Source organism: Canis aureus, chromosome 22 (assembly GCF_053574225.1).
Source record: "Canis aureus isolate CA01 chromosome 22, VMU_Caureus_v.1.0, whole genome shotgun sequence".
Classification (NCBI taxonomy): domain Eukaryota; kingdom Metazoa; phylum Chordata; class Mammalia; order Carnivora; family Canidae; genus Canis; species Canis aureus.
This window is the reverse complement of record NC_135632.1, coordinates 36,199,784-36,214,973: the sequence shown is the minus strand read 5'-3', so window position 1 is coordinate 36,214,973 and position 15,190 is coordinate 36,199,784. Positions and strand designations below refer to the sequence as shown.

General features: G+C 48.8%; 1 protein-coding gene across 4 annotated transcripts in view; it reads left to right on the top strand.

Moving 5' to 3' along the window:
* EOMES (eomesodermin) overlaps positions 1 to 15,190 on the top strand; it is a 35,939-nt gene that overhangs the window by 15,790 nt on the left and 4,959 nt on the right. For 2 of the 4 annotated variants that reach the window (XM_077865500.1, XM_077865499.1), the window contains exon 1: positions 13,401 to 14,637. The exons of 1 other annotated variant lie outside the window; for it this stretch is intronic. In XM_077865500.1, the coding sequence (XP_077721626.1) occupies positions 13,751 to 14,637 (887 nt within the window). In that variant the 5' untranslated portion in view covers positions 13,401 to 13,750. One more of the 4 variants, XM_077865503.1, reaches the window with a different exon arrangement.

The window sequence follows — 15,190 nt, the reverse complement described above, 5'->3', positions numbered from 1 at the left end:
AACTTTCTGTGCAGAATATGTCATCATATTCTGAGAGAGAGAGAGAGAGAAAGAAAGATAAATGCTAAAATAAGGGGAAATACTTGTAACACTCTACAAAGTATGATATATGTGATATCTAAAGAGCTCTACTAAATTTAAACATGATGCACAAATTCATTAGTCGTTTTAGAAATGTAAAGTAATCTTCTCCTTACCAGAATGACAAAGACTAGAAGAGTAAGTAATAGCTGGTGTTGGTGAGAATGAGGAGAAATAGATGTTCTTAAACATTTTTATTGGGAATGTAAGTTGGTAATGTATACTAAAATTTTATACAAATATATTTGGTCTAATAACACCATTTCAAGGGATTCATTCCAATGAAATAGTGTAGATCACTACATACACTACACAATGAAATAGTGTAGTGTATGTAAAGATTTCCATGCAAGGTTGTTTATTGTGGCTTTGCTTATAACAGGAAAAGTTGAACAATGTTTGTATATTTGCATATTACATTTGTATTATATTTGTGTAACATTATGTCCACCCATATCTGGAAAGATACACAATTGTTAAAGTTAGGATATTGATTCAAATTAACTTACACATTAACCTAATTATTATCTCAGAAGGTAGGGCAGGTCCAACCATCAGCAACTCAAAGAAGTCCTCAAGGATCCAGAGTCTTTGCCTCTCTTATCTGTTGCTTGAGCACTGGGTCCCTTAAAGAGATACCGCTCATTATCCTACGATGGTGCCCGAAGCCATCAGGCTACTTGCTTCCTTTTCCTACATAAGTAGGACTGTAAAAGGAAAAAATAAACCTTTGGCCTAACCATGGACTCCAAGTTATCCCCCTCAGTCTGGACCAGTAGCAATTTCCATTGAAACAATGCATACTGATTGGCTTACACTACAGAAGGCTCTCCCCCATGCTGGGTTTAGGATCACCTTTCCTTGAGTCACGTGAGGAAGGAATAAATGTCTGAATAAAATAGGATTTTTTTTTTTTTTTGGAAAAACAAGTCGAATAAGATGGACACAAGGTAAGATACCCATTAGTAACCCTATATGTAGCCACAAAGAGAAAAGAGGGGTTATTACTTAGAGCTTTGGTTACAAGTGCTCAGGGTTGTTGGTTTTTTTTCTCACTATTCTTTTTCTTTCCTAAACAAACATCATATATCCTAAAGAGGGAAAAAAGTTTTTCGTTGATTATAAAAAACAAAGTATCAGTGGAAAACCTTGAGAATTTGCAGAGACTTGAGAATTTACTAGTATCAGTGCCTCCACATTTATGCTAGAAATTTTCAACTGAGGCAATTGCTAGAGAGTCATAAATATATAAGATGGAGGGAAATCGAGGGGTTTCCTCTGGCATTCTTAGTACTTCCCAATCCCTGCCTGCTTTGTCAACACCCTTATGTACGGACGTTCAATGATCTGTAGAAAAAGTGTAAGCATTCATAAACATTTAGGGCTTGGATACCAGAACACAAAACACTAAATGTCTGCTAAAGTATCATTAGCATTGACCTTCCTGCCTCTTCTTTATCTTTTCCTTCTTTCTTTAACATGATATTCTTTCCCTTAATACTCCCTAGCACTGTTACAATTCAGTCCTATAAGTAAAAGTTGCCATGCTTAAATAGTACAAGATTTTATTTTATTTTTTTAAATATTTTATTTATTCATGAGAGACACAGAGAGAGAGGCAGAGACACAGGCAGAGGGAGAAGTAGGCTCCATGCAGGTAGCCCAATGTTGGACTTGATCCCAAGACTCCAGGATCACATGCTGAGCCAAAGGCAGGCACTCAACCACTGAGCCACCCAGGCTTCCCAATATAAGACTTTAAAATGTTACAAACCTTGTTTAAAAATATATGGTCCCGGGGATCCCTGGGTGGCTCAGCGATTTGGTGCCTGCCTTTGGCCCAGGGGGCGATCCTGGAGTCCCCGGATCTTGTCCCACGGCGGGCTCCCGACATGGAGCCTGTCTCTGCCTCTGTGTGTGTGTGTGTGTGTGTGTCTGTGTGTGTGTGTGTGTCTATCATGAATAAATAAGTAAAATCTAATAAAAATATAAAAATATGGTCTGGTGGGTAGAGGGGATGAGGTAATTGGGTGATGGGCTTTAAGGAGGGTATTTGATGTAATGAACCCTGGATGTTATATGCAACTGATGAATCACTAAATTCTACTCTTAAAACTAATAATACGCTGCCAACTAAATTGAATTTAAGCAAAAATTTTTAAAATACTTAAATAAAAATAAAAATATATGATCTGACCTCTATCATGCAGCAATCCCAGAGGCCTGATAGAAATGCACTACAGATATTCACCAAAGGACATGTCCAAGAGTGTTCATACTAATACTCTCTGTAATAAGCCACACTGGAAACAACCCAAATGTCTCCACCAGAATGAACAAATTATATATGCACGCCATAGAATATTACACAGCAAAAAGAATGTACAAATGTAATCATATGCATCACATTGAGCAAATATCCCAAACAAGTTGAATGAAAGAAGCACTATTAGATTCCATTAATATAGCAAGGGGTGGCAGGGAGGCACGCAGGTGGAGAAAAAAAAAAGATTCCACTAATACAGAATTCAAAAAACGAGGAATCTAATTGATGGTGATAGAAGTCAAAATGGTGGCCACCTTTTAGCAGGCACTGACCAGAAGAGGGCATGGGGCCTTCCGGAGTTCAAGCAAAACTGGATTTCTTAACATGGTTGCTGGTTATACAAGGGCATTTGATTTGGAGAAATTTATTGAGCTATATATTTAGGATATGTGTACTTTTCAGTATGTACTACACTTGAATTTTGGAAGTTTATTTTTAAAATATGGCCTGAAAAATGCAGATTATCATTTCCTTATAAGTTTTTTTAATGGATGACATGAATGCTCTTCGCTGTATAATGTTGTTTTGCCACGTGATCCTCTTCTATCCCTAAACATTTATAAAACTGAGGTCCAACTGAAATAGAGACCTCACTCTACCACTTAATTAAGCTCTGGAGTCCTTTCTTTCCCCTCACCTCTATTCCCCTTCTGAGTTTCAGTTGACTCAATGGAGACAATTTTCTCAGCTTAGTGTGCTGGTTAAGACCCCAGTGGGTTTACATCCTATCTCTGCAATTTAGTAGTGGTTTGATTTAAAGTAACTTACCCTTCAATGTTTCTCTTTTCTTATTTGTAAAATGTTAATAAAAAATAGTTCCAACCTCATATAGTTGTGAGGATTGAATGAACTAAAAGGTGTAAAGCATTGAGCAGTGAGCTCATTAGATGATGCTGGTTGGCATAAATTCTAGGACACACCTTTTAATTTCTGGAAATCCAGAAGCATTCTATAACCAATGATGTCTTACAATCACTATTGGTCAGGTGAGAGCCTGACCTGGGCTTCCAGCTTTTATTTTCCTTTTATGTATATAGGAATGAAATATGAAAATAACACTTGGTCTAAAAAAGCAGTTTTTAAAGTAAGCACAAAATTAAAATTTTAGGAGCTGGCCTTTTCTCTCTTAGTGACAAGATAATGATATATGTTAATGGATAGCATCTTAGAATTCATGATGTCCTTATGAAATACTTCATGAAGAAGCATTTTGGCATTATTCTATGTTTAAAATATTTCCATGCTTTATTTGACTTCTGTGTTTTAAAATCAATCATTTTTTAAAAAGTAAAAAAGAAATAAAATCAATCATTTTAAACTAGGTATTTTCCAGTGATCTTTAAAGCTTCCCTAGGAACTGGGCAATTGAAAGACTTCCCAGGGATGCAGAGCACTGTGACCAGATGCTCAGCTATCACTTGCTTCTTTCTGCTCTTAAAATGCCTTTTCTCCCTTCTCCACTGCCAATCCCAGAGTACCAGCCAGCAAAGGACCCCAGCACAGGGTTTTCCCTCACAGTCTTTTCCCCTTTCCCTTCTAAGATCAAATGTTACTTCTTCAGAAAGACCTCCATCAACCCCGGAGCCCATTAGCCCAGTGGTTTTCCAACTTTGCTTCATATTGAAATCATTTAGACACTTTCCAGTATTACTGATGCCTGCATCTCACTCTCAGATATCCTGATTTAATTGTTCCTGGGATATTACGGGGGCATTGGGATTTTTAAGAGCTCCCCAGGTGATTCTGCCAAGATTGGCAACCACTGCATTAGCCTGTTTGATGATTTTCTGATATTTTCTTAATTGCTTTATGTTTGTATCTCCCACCAGCTTCTAAAGACATGGAAGCTTATCTTTGTCAACACTGTCCATACAGTCTCGCACCAGAGCACCCCCCTAGAAGCTGAGCCTCACAGTGCATCTTCTAAGAAGCATAGAGAGCTTTGGCTTACTCAAGAGTTGCCATTAAGCCTGAGGGGATTGACTGATTGATTGATTGATTGATTTTTTTAAAAAAGATTATTTATTTGACCGGGACAGTGAGAGAGTACAAGCAGGGGGAGTGACAGAGGAAGAGGGAGAAGCAGGCTGCTCGTGGAGCAGGGAGCCCAACACGGGGGGCACCGATCCCTGGACTCTGAGATCAAGCCCTGAGCCGAAGGCCGACGCCCGCCTGAGCCACCTGGGCGCCCCCAGCCTGAGGGGACTTAGGGAGTAATTCAGATTGGGTCATTTCTTGGGCCTTTGGCCGCACGCGATTTCTGGCCTGCGTCTACCCAACTGCATCCCCGCCCCCCGCAGCCCAGCCAGGCGGGATGTTAATGCGGCCGACGGTCCCCTCCAGGTCCTCCTCTTTGATCAGCTTTGGGACTGTCTAGCAGATCGCTCCCCCGCCCAGGAGCCCCGGGAGCACGGGGCAGGGTCCGAGAGCTTGTTTACCTGCTTCTGGGGTCTGAGAGTACGAACAATGAGGGGTCTCAAAGGCACGAAAGCCCCCACTGCGAGGCCCAGGCGGGGCTCCGCGCACGCCGTGCAAGGGGGCGCTGCGCCTGCAGCGGTGCCCAGCGCTCCTCCCGCCGCGCGCGCTTCCGGGGCCTCAGAGCAGCAGGCGCTCGGCCTCGCAGGGGCTCGCGGCTCGGCTCGGCTCGGCGTCGGCGCGCGCAGCTGCAAGGAAAGCCCCCAAACACCAATTTAATTTACTTAAGCTTTTCGGGTCATTTGTGCCCTGGGGTGTGTTGAGCTTGCAAAAACTCCGACTTCCCCAGGAACTAACTTGAAGGCGTATTTTCAAAGGAAAACAATCAAGTTGTTGAAGAGTGCTTATAAAAGCGTGCAGATGGGTGGGGGACACATGAAGAGGAACTCGGGTGCATACACACACTTGCTGGTGCAAAACGTATAATAAGCCCCGAGAATACAAGAAATTAATCGTGCTCGCCGTCAGGCCAAGGTGTGTGCCAGACGATGCAACCTGGTGGCCTTTGAGTTTTTTTTTTTAAAGCCTTACGCAAGTATGGATGGATAGATATAGAGATAGATGATTGATAGATTTTATATTGTGCTATATATTGTATGGTATTGTATATAACGCATTCTATTGTGGAAGGTATTATATTTTATTATAAAACCATACAATATGTTATGTAATACGTATATACATTTATCTCTGGTTGGTAAAGTCAAGAAAGTTCAAATTGGCCTCTGCCTTCTAGGCTTATCCATTATACAGACAGAAAGGCTCGCGGAGTGAAAAGGCAAAGACGGAGACCAGAAATATGTGGGACACTCCCATATCTAATCACTCAAGGCACCCGGGTGATTGCGGGGAAAGCGACAGGGGAAACTGAGGCGCTCGGCTACCCGAGTGCATTAGGAGTTCTGCGCTTGCAGCGGGGCAGAAGCCGAGAACCCACGCCTGGCGCGCAGAAGCTTCGGTTTCAGCCCCGCCTGGAATTGACTTTTTTTTTTTTTTTTTTTTTTGCTCGGGCCACACACACCGGGGCGTGGGTGGGCTCTATCTTGCGTCAGGAAGAGGCACTCGCTGCGCGCTCCCAGCTCCGAGAGACTCCGTCTGCTTCTCTGAGGGCGGGACTCGGTCCCTGGGCTGCGTGTCGCCAGGTTAGGGCGGCCGCAGAGGCCGGGCGCGCCTGGAGAGACCGACCTGGGAGGCCGCCTCGCTTCCCCGCCCATCCCCAAATGAAAGGCTTGAGCGTCCGCCAGATAGCCAGGAAGGCCCCACCGCCCGCAATCCCAGCCCTGGAGCGCGTGGCCTGGGCGCTGCGCTGCGCGCCGGGTAACTGGGAAGGGGAAAGGGAAAGGAAACGCGACAGGCAGGGGGGCCAGAACTGGCAGCGCTCGCCACTGCTCGCTCTGTGGCTCGCCCCTTTGCCAAAGCTCGAGCCCAGAAACCTCGGTTTTCTATTAAAGGTCTCAGTGTTCTGGGCAAAGAGCACTGCCCTCCCAGCAATCAGGTCCGCCGGAGCAGGAACTCCCAAATTGTATGCCCTCAGGCAATTTACTTGATCTCTCTCTCTCTCTTTCAAACTCGGTTTTCCTTCCTATCTGTAAAATGGGGATGATAAAGGCACCTACCTCCGTGAAGAGGTAGCGAGGGTTTACGTGGAATATTGTACACCAAGGACTTGGCCCGGCCCTAGCTTGTAGAGAGAAGTCCCAAGCAAGAATGCCAGCCTGAACCCAGGATTGGTATTTAAAGTAGAGTTATGGGGCCCAGCTTCCATAAAAGAGACTCATTCTAAAGGTCCAGCGAGTGCCATCCACTCTCTTCCTCCCTCATAGGGGATTCCCATTCCAACACTTACCTGGAAGCCAAACCCCTCAAAGAAAACAATGCCCCACACCCCTCCCCATTCACGCATCCTTAACCCCTCCAACTGAGAGCCCCGCAGCTCAGACCGCCAGGATTGGAAAACCCGGGCTACCATTTTTAGCGGTGTGCCTGTGGGCAAGGGCCTTCATTTCTCCAAGTACACTTTACCCCTCTGTAAAATGGGTTGTTAAAAACATTTTAAGGTGCCGATTTTAAAAGATCGCAGAGATAAAGCAGGGAGTCTGGCCTATGGTCAGCTGCTGCTGCTTTTATTTTCCTCCTTTGGCTCTGGATTGGAGGATCAGCTCTATTTGAGACAAGTCGGCCCCAAGTAGATGAAGTAATGACTCCAGATGCTCTTTGCTCCCCCTGGAAATTCCTTTCCTGTGGACTCCTTGCAATCTTTGGGAGGAGGGGGTTCCACGGACCTTCCCGGACCCTGCTAAGTGGTTAAGCGGTCCAGGCTGACCAGGACTTGGGGCCCTCCTCAGCAGCAGCCCTCTACGGTTGATCTTGCTTTGCTCACGTCCTCTCAATTTGCAGATGCTTCCACTGAGGCCCGCAGGGCCCCCCAACGAGCGGATCCAGACGGTGTGCTTTTAAGGACCCCCTCCTCCCCATTTAGGGTGCCTTCTCCTGGAGGGAGAGCCCTGCGGGAGGCATCCGACCATTCACTCAACTCCTTCGCGGTCGGGCGTTTAACCTAGTAGGTGGACAACAAAACCTGAGCTAAATACCCTATTTTTTTTTTTCTTTGACAAATAATCGGCCAGAACGGCAAAATCCCGGCAGGAGGCGGGAGGGCCAGGAGGCCTGGGAAAAACAGAATGCTAATGGGAGCCTGGAGGGGGCGGAAGGCGCACCCGGGCTAGGGCGCCCCAGCCGCCTCGCTTTGAAGTGCACCTTCCCAGCCGCGCTCAAGGGGAGGGCCCTGGATTCCACCCCTCCCCCACCCCTTCCATCCCAGGAGGTTCTGGGGAAATTGAAAGAAGCTCTATCAGCAACTGGGGACTCTCCCCTCAGGTTCTAACTGACTCAATCCTGCTTGCTACTTCTAGTTCGTGTTGCTTTTGACCTGTTGGTTCCTAGCCTTCCCCCAGTAGCATGGGAATCCCTGGAAGAGAAAAGACTATGGCTTAGGCATCCTCATTTCGCCCCAGTATCTAGTAAGAAGAGGGCAAGAAGAGAGCTCAACAGAAGCGTGATGGGGAGTAATAGGAAAGACTTTTGCTGTTCTAATTGCTTTACATTCTGTATGCTGTTGTTACAAGTTGGACCTTGGAGGCAGGTTAGGGAGCTTACCCAGACTCACAAAGCTAGTAAAAGGTACAACCACAAGTACATACAATTCTGCATAGAACATTCTGCTTTTCTCTTAGTTTATGGAATGATCTCATTGGTGCCCTTCTTTCTCCCTCCCCCTCTCTTCCCCGGTTATCTTACCGGCTTAAAGCTCTCTGCTGAGTAACTCCCCAACCAAGATTTCCCCTCTCCCCATTTCTCACTGGGGGCCTGAATGGGAGATTCCAGCTGCCTGGTCATTTTGAAGCTTTGGTCAACAGGATCGGATCCTGCCCACCTGTTGTGTAAGACATCCTGCCGCACCTGTACCATAGAGGTGCCTTCTGTTGAAACATCCATTGCCATAGGCTCGGCCTGTCAGCTCTCTTAGTGACATGCGGGTGATTTATGTTCAAGATGATATTTCTCCTTGGCTGCATGTTGCTCGCTGCCATCAACAGCTGTACTGCAATTCCAGCACTAACTTTTCTATTTTCCTGTGGAAGTGGGTCAACTTTGAAATACACAGGAAAAGCCATGCAATAATGTAATAACTTTTGGTTAGAAAAGGTCTAGAAAAGATTTTTTAAGTCCTAAGAAGTCTTAAAAAGATAAAGATGTCAGGTCCATTAACTTAGGAAGATCTGTGTTATCTTTTTTCTTTTAATGGGAGAAAATAGCATTTTCACTTTGGTCTTTATGGTTATAAAGCCTGAGACCTGACAGTCCTTGAGCTAGTTTATCTGTTCTGGTTTAGTAACCCTTTCCTTTCAGTTAACAGATGAACCGCTACTAAGTGTCAGGACTTTCAGGGTGCAAAAGTAAGCAAAACAGGTGGAACCCTGTATAATCCTTTTGTATTTTAATGTAGCAATAATTAGCCAAACAGCCCCATAATTTATTTCTGAGCATATTTTACTTCATTTACTTTGCTCCCACATGGTTTTCTTGTATTTATGTAAATCTATGTACTTCCATAAATGTGAATATAATAATGATAAGGCAGCACTGAAATCCAGGAATTCATTTGCAGTTTAAAAAATACTTTCATAAGAAAAGATTCTTGATTCAATATTTAAGAAAACATCAGTTATTTTTCATAATGAGCAACTTTGGGTATATTTCTTAACTTTCTTTTCACGATTCTCCCACCTCCTCAGATTTTGCCAGTGAACTATATTTGCTCTTAGCAATCTAAGGACATAGATTGATAACTCAGAAAATACTTTAAATTTTCCATGTTTGTTTGAAAAAAATAAAGTGAGTTTAAGGTTTAAGGTCCTTTGCCTCACACATTTGTGGAACTGGCGAGTTTTTGTTTTTGTTTTTGTTTTTTTTTAAAGCAAGTGATCAGTCTATTTCACCGTTATGGTGAAATATAAATTCTTATAAAAGTGAAACTGGGTTGGTGGGTGTATCTTGCTGTTGTCAGCAGAATCAAAACTACTTGTCCTTGCCAAAGTGTTTTATCTTACAGGACATTTTCTTTAAAAGAAAAAAAAAAGTGAAACACGAACAACTTTACCGTGATGAAAGCTCCCTCCCCCTTTGCAAAGCGCAGTGGAGGTGGCAGGTCTGGCCAGCAGAGAACAAAGGGCCAAAGAGTTAACCTGAGATGGTGAAATAAAATGTAACATCAACAAAGAAAAGGCCATAGATAAATAGTTAAAGGACCAACTCACCACAAAACACCCATTGACGTTTTCCCAGAGTCCAGGCGAAGCGCTGGTGACCGGGTAATGTTGGAATGTTTTCCTAGGGTTAAAAGGAGAACCGGCAGCAAGTCTGCTCAGAATTTACAAAGTGTTTGAATAACACGGACGGTGTTTTGATAACACATTTTTAGTGGGGGTGAAAATAATAGAATTTATTGGGACATTTATATGGGCCCCCTTGGTTGTGTGTGGAGGGGGGGGCAGGGCAGGAGGAAAACCATATATCACTGCACTCATCTATAACTCACCCCTGTAACTTATATACATGCATATGTATTTGATGTGTAATACTCCTGTTCTAGCAAAATGCTTCTCAGTGTTGCTCTTAAAAGAATGTACCGATAGTGGTTACCTTTAAGTGGGGAGAGATGGGTAAAGAGGTCACCTGGCCCCGGGTTGGCAATAACTTTGTGTTCTCAGGATGAGATGGTGGCATGAAGCTGGTTTGATCGCTTAAACCAGTAGAGCATAAAGATCTTCCATAGGCTCACACACAGGCTTGGCCTGGGCTTTCTGGTAGCCTTCAAAGGGTGCTGCTTGCTCCAGCTCAGGCTGAAAGGTGCAAGATTTGAGTTAATCCAGCCGGCATTTGGGTCTGGGGTTCCAAGGGGTCTCCACGTTTCCTCCCCAGTGTTGATGTTTTTGTTCAATGTATTCCAATACACTGTCAGTTGAGCCACATAAAACCAGGCACCTTTCAATAAATGTCTCATTTGGATTTCATGAAGCTTGGGGTGTAATTGAAATCAAACAGCAAACAGGCTGGAAGGCGCTGTTATTTGCCCACCCAATCTTAGGAGGGTGCTGCCTGACATGTTCACTGAAGCCACTGCTTTAGCTTTCTTTTCTGTTCCTATTTCTGGAAAAGAGTGCATGGATTTTAAAGTTTGGCTGGGATACATGAAAATATTTTTTATGTCTCTTTCTCTGATTATAAGTAAAATTGGGCCAGCAAAAGAAAATCCGTTCCAAGTAGGAAATCACAGATTTGCTCATCTATAACTCTTCAGGCATTTAGATTAGTATATTCCATATGTGACGATAATGATAATGCAATTAGTCAATACAGGAAAAACCATACAATACAATGAGATTTCTTTATGTTGTCGGGGGGAAAAAAATCATCTTTAGTTGACACAGTGCTTTTTGTATGATGTCAAAAAGTAATTTGTAACTTACAAATGCAATATAAATCATGGATATGTTTTCCATGTTCCCCAAATCCCAGGTTTCAGAGCAGTTTTGTGCAGCTTGGATTTGGATTCTCTTTGAATTCCTCTTTATTTCTCCATCTGTCAAATGTGTTAAAGTTTGGGTAAAATAATAGATATATCGGGGGAGATGAGGAGATATAAACTGCAGTTTCCCGCGCCAAGAGTCCACGTTAATCTTGATCACACATACAGTGTATATATTTAATAATTAGGTAGCACTCAGAATGAACCCACGCGCTTTCAGAGCTTGCTCTGGGGCTGGAATAAAATCAACCCTTTCTGATGTGGCGCGGGGGACAGCTGGCCCGCGTTATTTGCGCCAGAGTGGGTCGGAACGATGCCTGTTGCCTGCGATGGCACTTTGCCACGCGCAGCGCTTCCCTGGCCGCCTCGAAAGCAGTCTGAAGGGACACGGAAGCCCGCTTTCTCTCTGTGATCAAGCGCAAAACTGGTATCTACCCTCAGCCACCCTATCTCCAAATAATGTGAGATTCGATCTCACCCCTACTTTTCCCTCACACGTCCCGCGTGCGGTTCAGGTCCAGCCTAACGTGGAGAAGCCCGTGTCCGAGTCGTGTAACCAGGTTCCCCACACCCGGACTACGTCTCCGAGCGGCCCGAACCGCGCAGCCCCTTCCTCTCCGGTTCTCGGGACCCCCCGCGGACTCCCCATCACTTTGGAAATGACGAAGTCTTCAAACGCACAAAGTACTTGAAAAATTCAATTCTCCCAGACTTCCATGGGTCGAAGTAAAACAAAAGGCGCAAGGTGGGAGTGGATGGCTGGGTGGGCAGAGCGGGGAGCCACGTCAAACCCGAACTCTACTGGCAGGACGAAGTGCTAGGAGCGCTGGGCAGGGCGCGCTCTGGGCCACTTTGCAGGGACGCGCTCCCGGGCTGCTCTGCCCTGGACCTGCGGGGCCGCAGCCCGGCCCACTCGCTTCATGTGCTCGCTCTCCACTGACTGTGGCCTGACCCTGACAACCTCACACCCCCGGTTTTCACCTCCTCCCCCCCCCCCCGAAAAACTGGTAAATTCCCTGGAGCGTCCGAGTGTGTTACGGACCGTCTCGGTTTCTACCCCAGACGTGCCGATGTCGGCTGGCGCTGCTGCGGTCTGAGCCCAGGTCGGAAGGCTTCGAGGCGCTCTGCACTGGCGTGTGCCCTCAACAAATCCTGCGGCCGCCTCATCTGTTGTGGGCTACGAGTTTCCCGTGTGATCGCGTTCGGTTGGGGAAGCAGAGTCCCAACATCTCAGCCGGAAAATGCGCTCCCGGAGCGCTTACAAGCCGCGTCTGTAATTGCTTATTAACAGCGAATATTCATGCTTCTCCTTATCCGCAATGAGACGTGCCTCCCCCCTTTTCGGTAATAAAACAATAAAATAAGACGGCACCACTCTTGACTCTACTGTCTGCGGAAACGCAAGGGAGAAACAGGCAGCTGGGGCAAAAGGGCTTGATTCAATATCAAACTGATTATTTCACTAATTATTCTACCTTCTGTGTTGCGCCGCAGAGGAGAGGCGCAGGGAATCTCAACCGCACTGCTGCTGGGGAACCTTTGTCTCTTGGTGCCAGGCCCAGCTGAAGATGCTGTGTGGAGGGAATCCGAGGTTCAGGGAAACTGAGCTGCGGTGGATTTTGAATTGTGGGGAGCAAATGCGATTGCCTCCTGAAAGCAGGCGTGTGGGCGTGAGGATGAGGGTGTCTCCAGTACCCCACCCCACCCGGGCTTCTGATTCATAAGCTGGGTCCTCAAGGATGACGCTGTGCTCTCACCGACCCCGGAACCCCAAAAGCCGAGCGCAAGGTTCTTCTTCACGAACCCTTCCCGATAAGTAAAAGAGCGGGACCGAACAAAATGGGGTTCTTGTGTGCTGAAGGCCTGGGAGCCTCCCACCATCGGGAGGAAAGTGTACCTGAAGCTACAACTCCTGGTGTGGAGAGAAACCTCGCTTGCCCAGATCCCCACCCTCTGGGACCGGTGCCTCCTGCAAGCTCTCGGCTTGCAGAGCCTTTCTCGTGCCAGCCTCTAAAACCTGCTCCCGCCCCGGCATCCTCCTCTCCGAGTGCCGAGATGACTTCTGTGCCAGCAGTGGACCCCGCTAAGGAGACCCCAAACCCTGTTCCCCTAAACTCCAGCAAAATACGGACACCACGACTGATTCTCACAGTAGGACAGTCTCAAAAAAAAAAAAAAAAAAAAAAAAAAAAAAAAGACTAAAGGAAAAGAAAGTCGCAGTCGACATGATCCAATTAGTAAATGCCTAATTGAATTAGTGTCACCTCCGTCAGCCAATGGGAGAGCCCCCGGGTTGTGGGGCCGCGAAGCCCCTCCCTGGCCGCACATATATAAAGCAGCCAATGACAGGCTGCAAGTTTCCAAGTGGTCAACTTGACCCGCACTTGGGCAGTCGAGAAGGGCAGAAAGGCTATAGCAGCGCTGGTGGGTGGATAGGGCCAGAGATCTAAATCTTCTTATTCCTGGGGGGTGAGCGCGGAGGAGGCCGGGGGTCCAGAGAGGCCAGAAGGACGGGGAAGGAAAAGGAGAGTGCTTTTTCGGTCAACCTCCACCTCCTGCCTTCAAACCCAGGGCGCTTTCCCGGCGGAAAGGGCGCTGTGTTCGGGGCGCGCGGGCGCGCGCCTTAGCGGCCCGCGAGCGGCCAGGTGGGTAGCCCCAGCACCGGAGGAAGGGGAAGTTACCTTCCCCTCGGAAGAGGGCGCTGGCTCCCCCATCCTGCCTTTATATTAAGGCCGCGGGAGGAGAGGAAGCAGCCAGCTGCCGTCCGCGCTTCGCAAAGCATGCAGTTAGGGGAGCAGCTCTTGGTGAGCTCGGTGAACCTGCCCGGCGCGCACTTCTACCCGCTGGAGAGTGCGCGAGGCGGGGGCGGCGGGAGCGCAGGCCACCTCCCTGGCGCGGCCCCCTCGCCCCAGAGGCTGGACTTAGACAAAGCGCCCAAGAAGTTCCCTGGCAGCCTCGCGTGCGAGACGGGGAGCGGGGAGCCCACGGCCGCCAGCGCGGGGGCCCCCGCGGCCATGCTCAGTGACGCCGACGCCGGGGACGCCTTCGCCAGCGCCGCGGCAGTGGCCAAGCCCGGGCCCCCGGACGGCCGCAAGGGCTCCCCCTGCGGGGAGGAGGAGCTGCCCTCGGCCGCCGCCGCCGCCGCCGCCGCGGCCGCCGCCGCCGCCGCCGCCGCCACCGCGCGGTACTCCATGGACAGCCTGAGCTCGGAGCGCTACTACCTCCAGTCCCCCGGGCCTCAGGGCTCCGAGCTGGCCGCGCCCTGCTCGCTCTTCCCCTACCAGGCGGCGGCCGCGGCGCCCCACGGATCCGTGTACCCTGCTCCCAACGGGGCGCGCTACCCCTACGGCTCCATGCTGCCCCCCGGCGGCTTCCCCGCGGCCGTGTGCCCACCTGGGAGGGCGCAGTTCGGCCCCGGAGCCGGCGCGAGCAGCGGCGCGGGAGGCGGCGGCGGCGGGGCCGGCGGCCCGGGGGCCTATCAGTACAGCCAGGGCGCCCCGCTCTACGGGCCGTACCCCGGGGCGGCCGCCGCGGGGTCCTGCGGAGGACTGGGGGGGTTGGGGGTTCCTGGTTCCGGCTTCCGTGCCCACGTCTACCTGTGCAACCGGCCTCTGTGGCTCAAATTCCACCGCCACCAAACCGAGATGATCATTACGAAACAGGGCAGGTGAGAGCAGCGCGGAGGGGCCCCGAGGTGAATGACAACTGAGTGAGTGACTGCGTGGTCCGGGGAAGGCCGGGGGTGAGGGAGCGGTGCCCGTTCGCCCAGCGCTACGCTCCGAGGGCGCTTTCCCGCGCGCACCTCCAGTCGGGTGTCCCTCCGGCCCGCGCACTGCTCTGTGCACGGCGCTAATGTTGCAGCTGCGCCCCCGCCCATCCCTTCCCCTCCCGTCACCCTCATCTGGACCGGCGAGGAGGCGGAAATGGAAATCGGGGCTTGTCCACAAAGCTGGATTTACTAGAACCGCCCGCTCGGCATCCCGAGCCGTCCCCGCGTACCCGCGAGGAGCCGCGGCGGGGGAGAGGCGCAAAGGTTGGCTTCCTGAGCGCAGCAGGGGGGCTCCCGCAGCTTTAGGCGCCGGAGTCGCCGTGGGGCGCCTGGGGGAGGCGGCATCAGAGGCTTAGTTGGTCCGGCAGTGCGTCAGGCAGGCCCTGGAGCCGGACCTGGTGGGGTTCGGGACGTGAGAAAGTTCTGATCCCCATCCGACTGCTAACGGTGG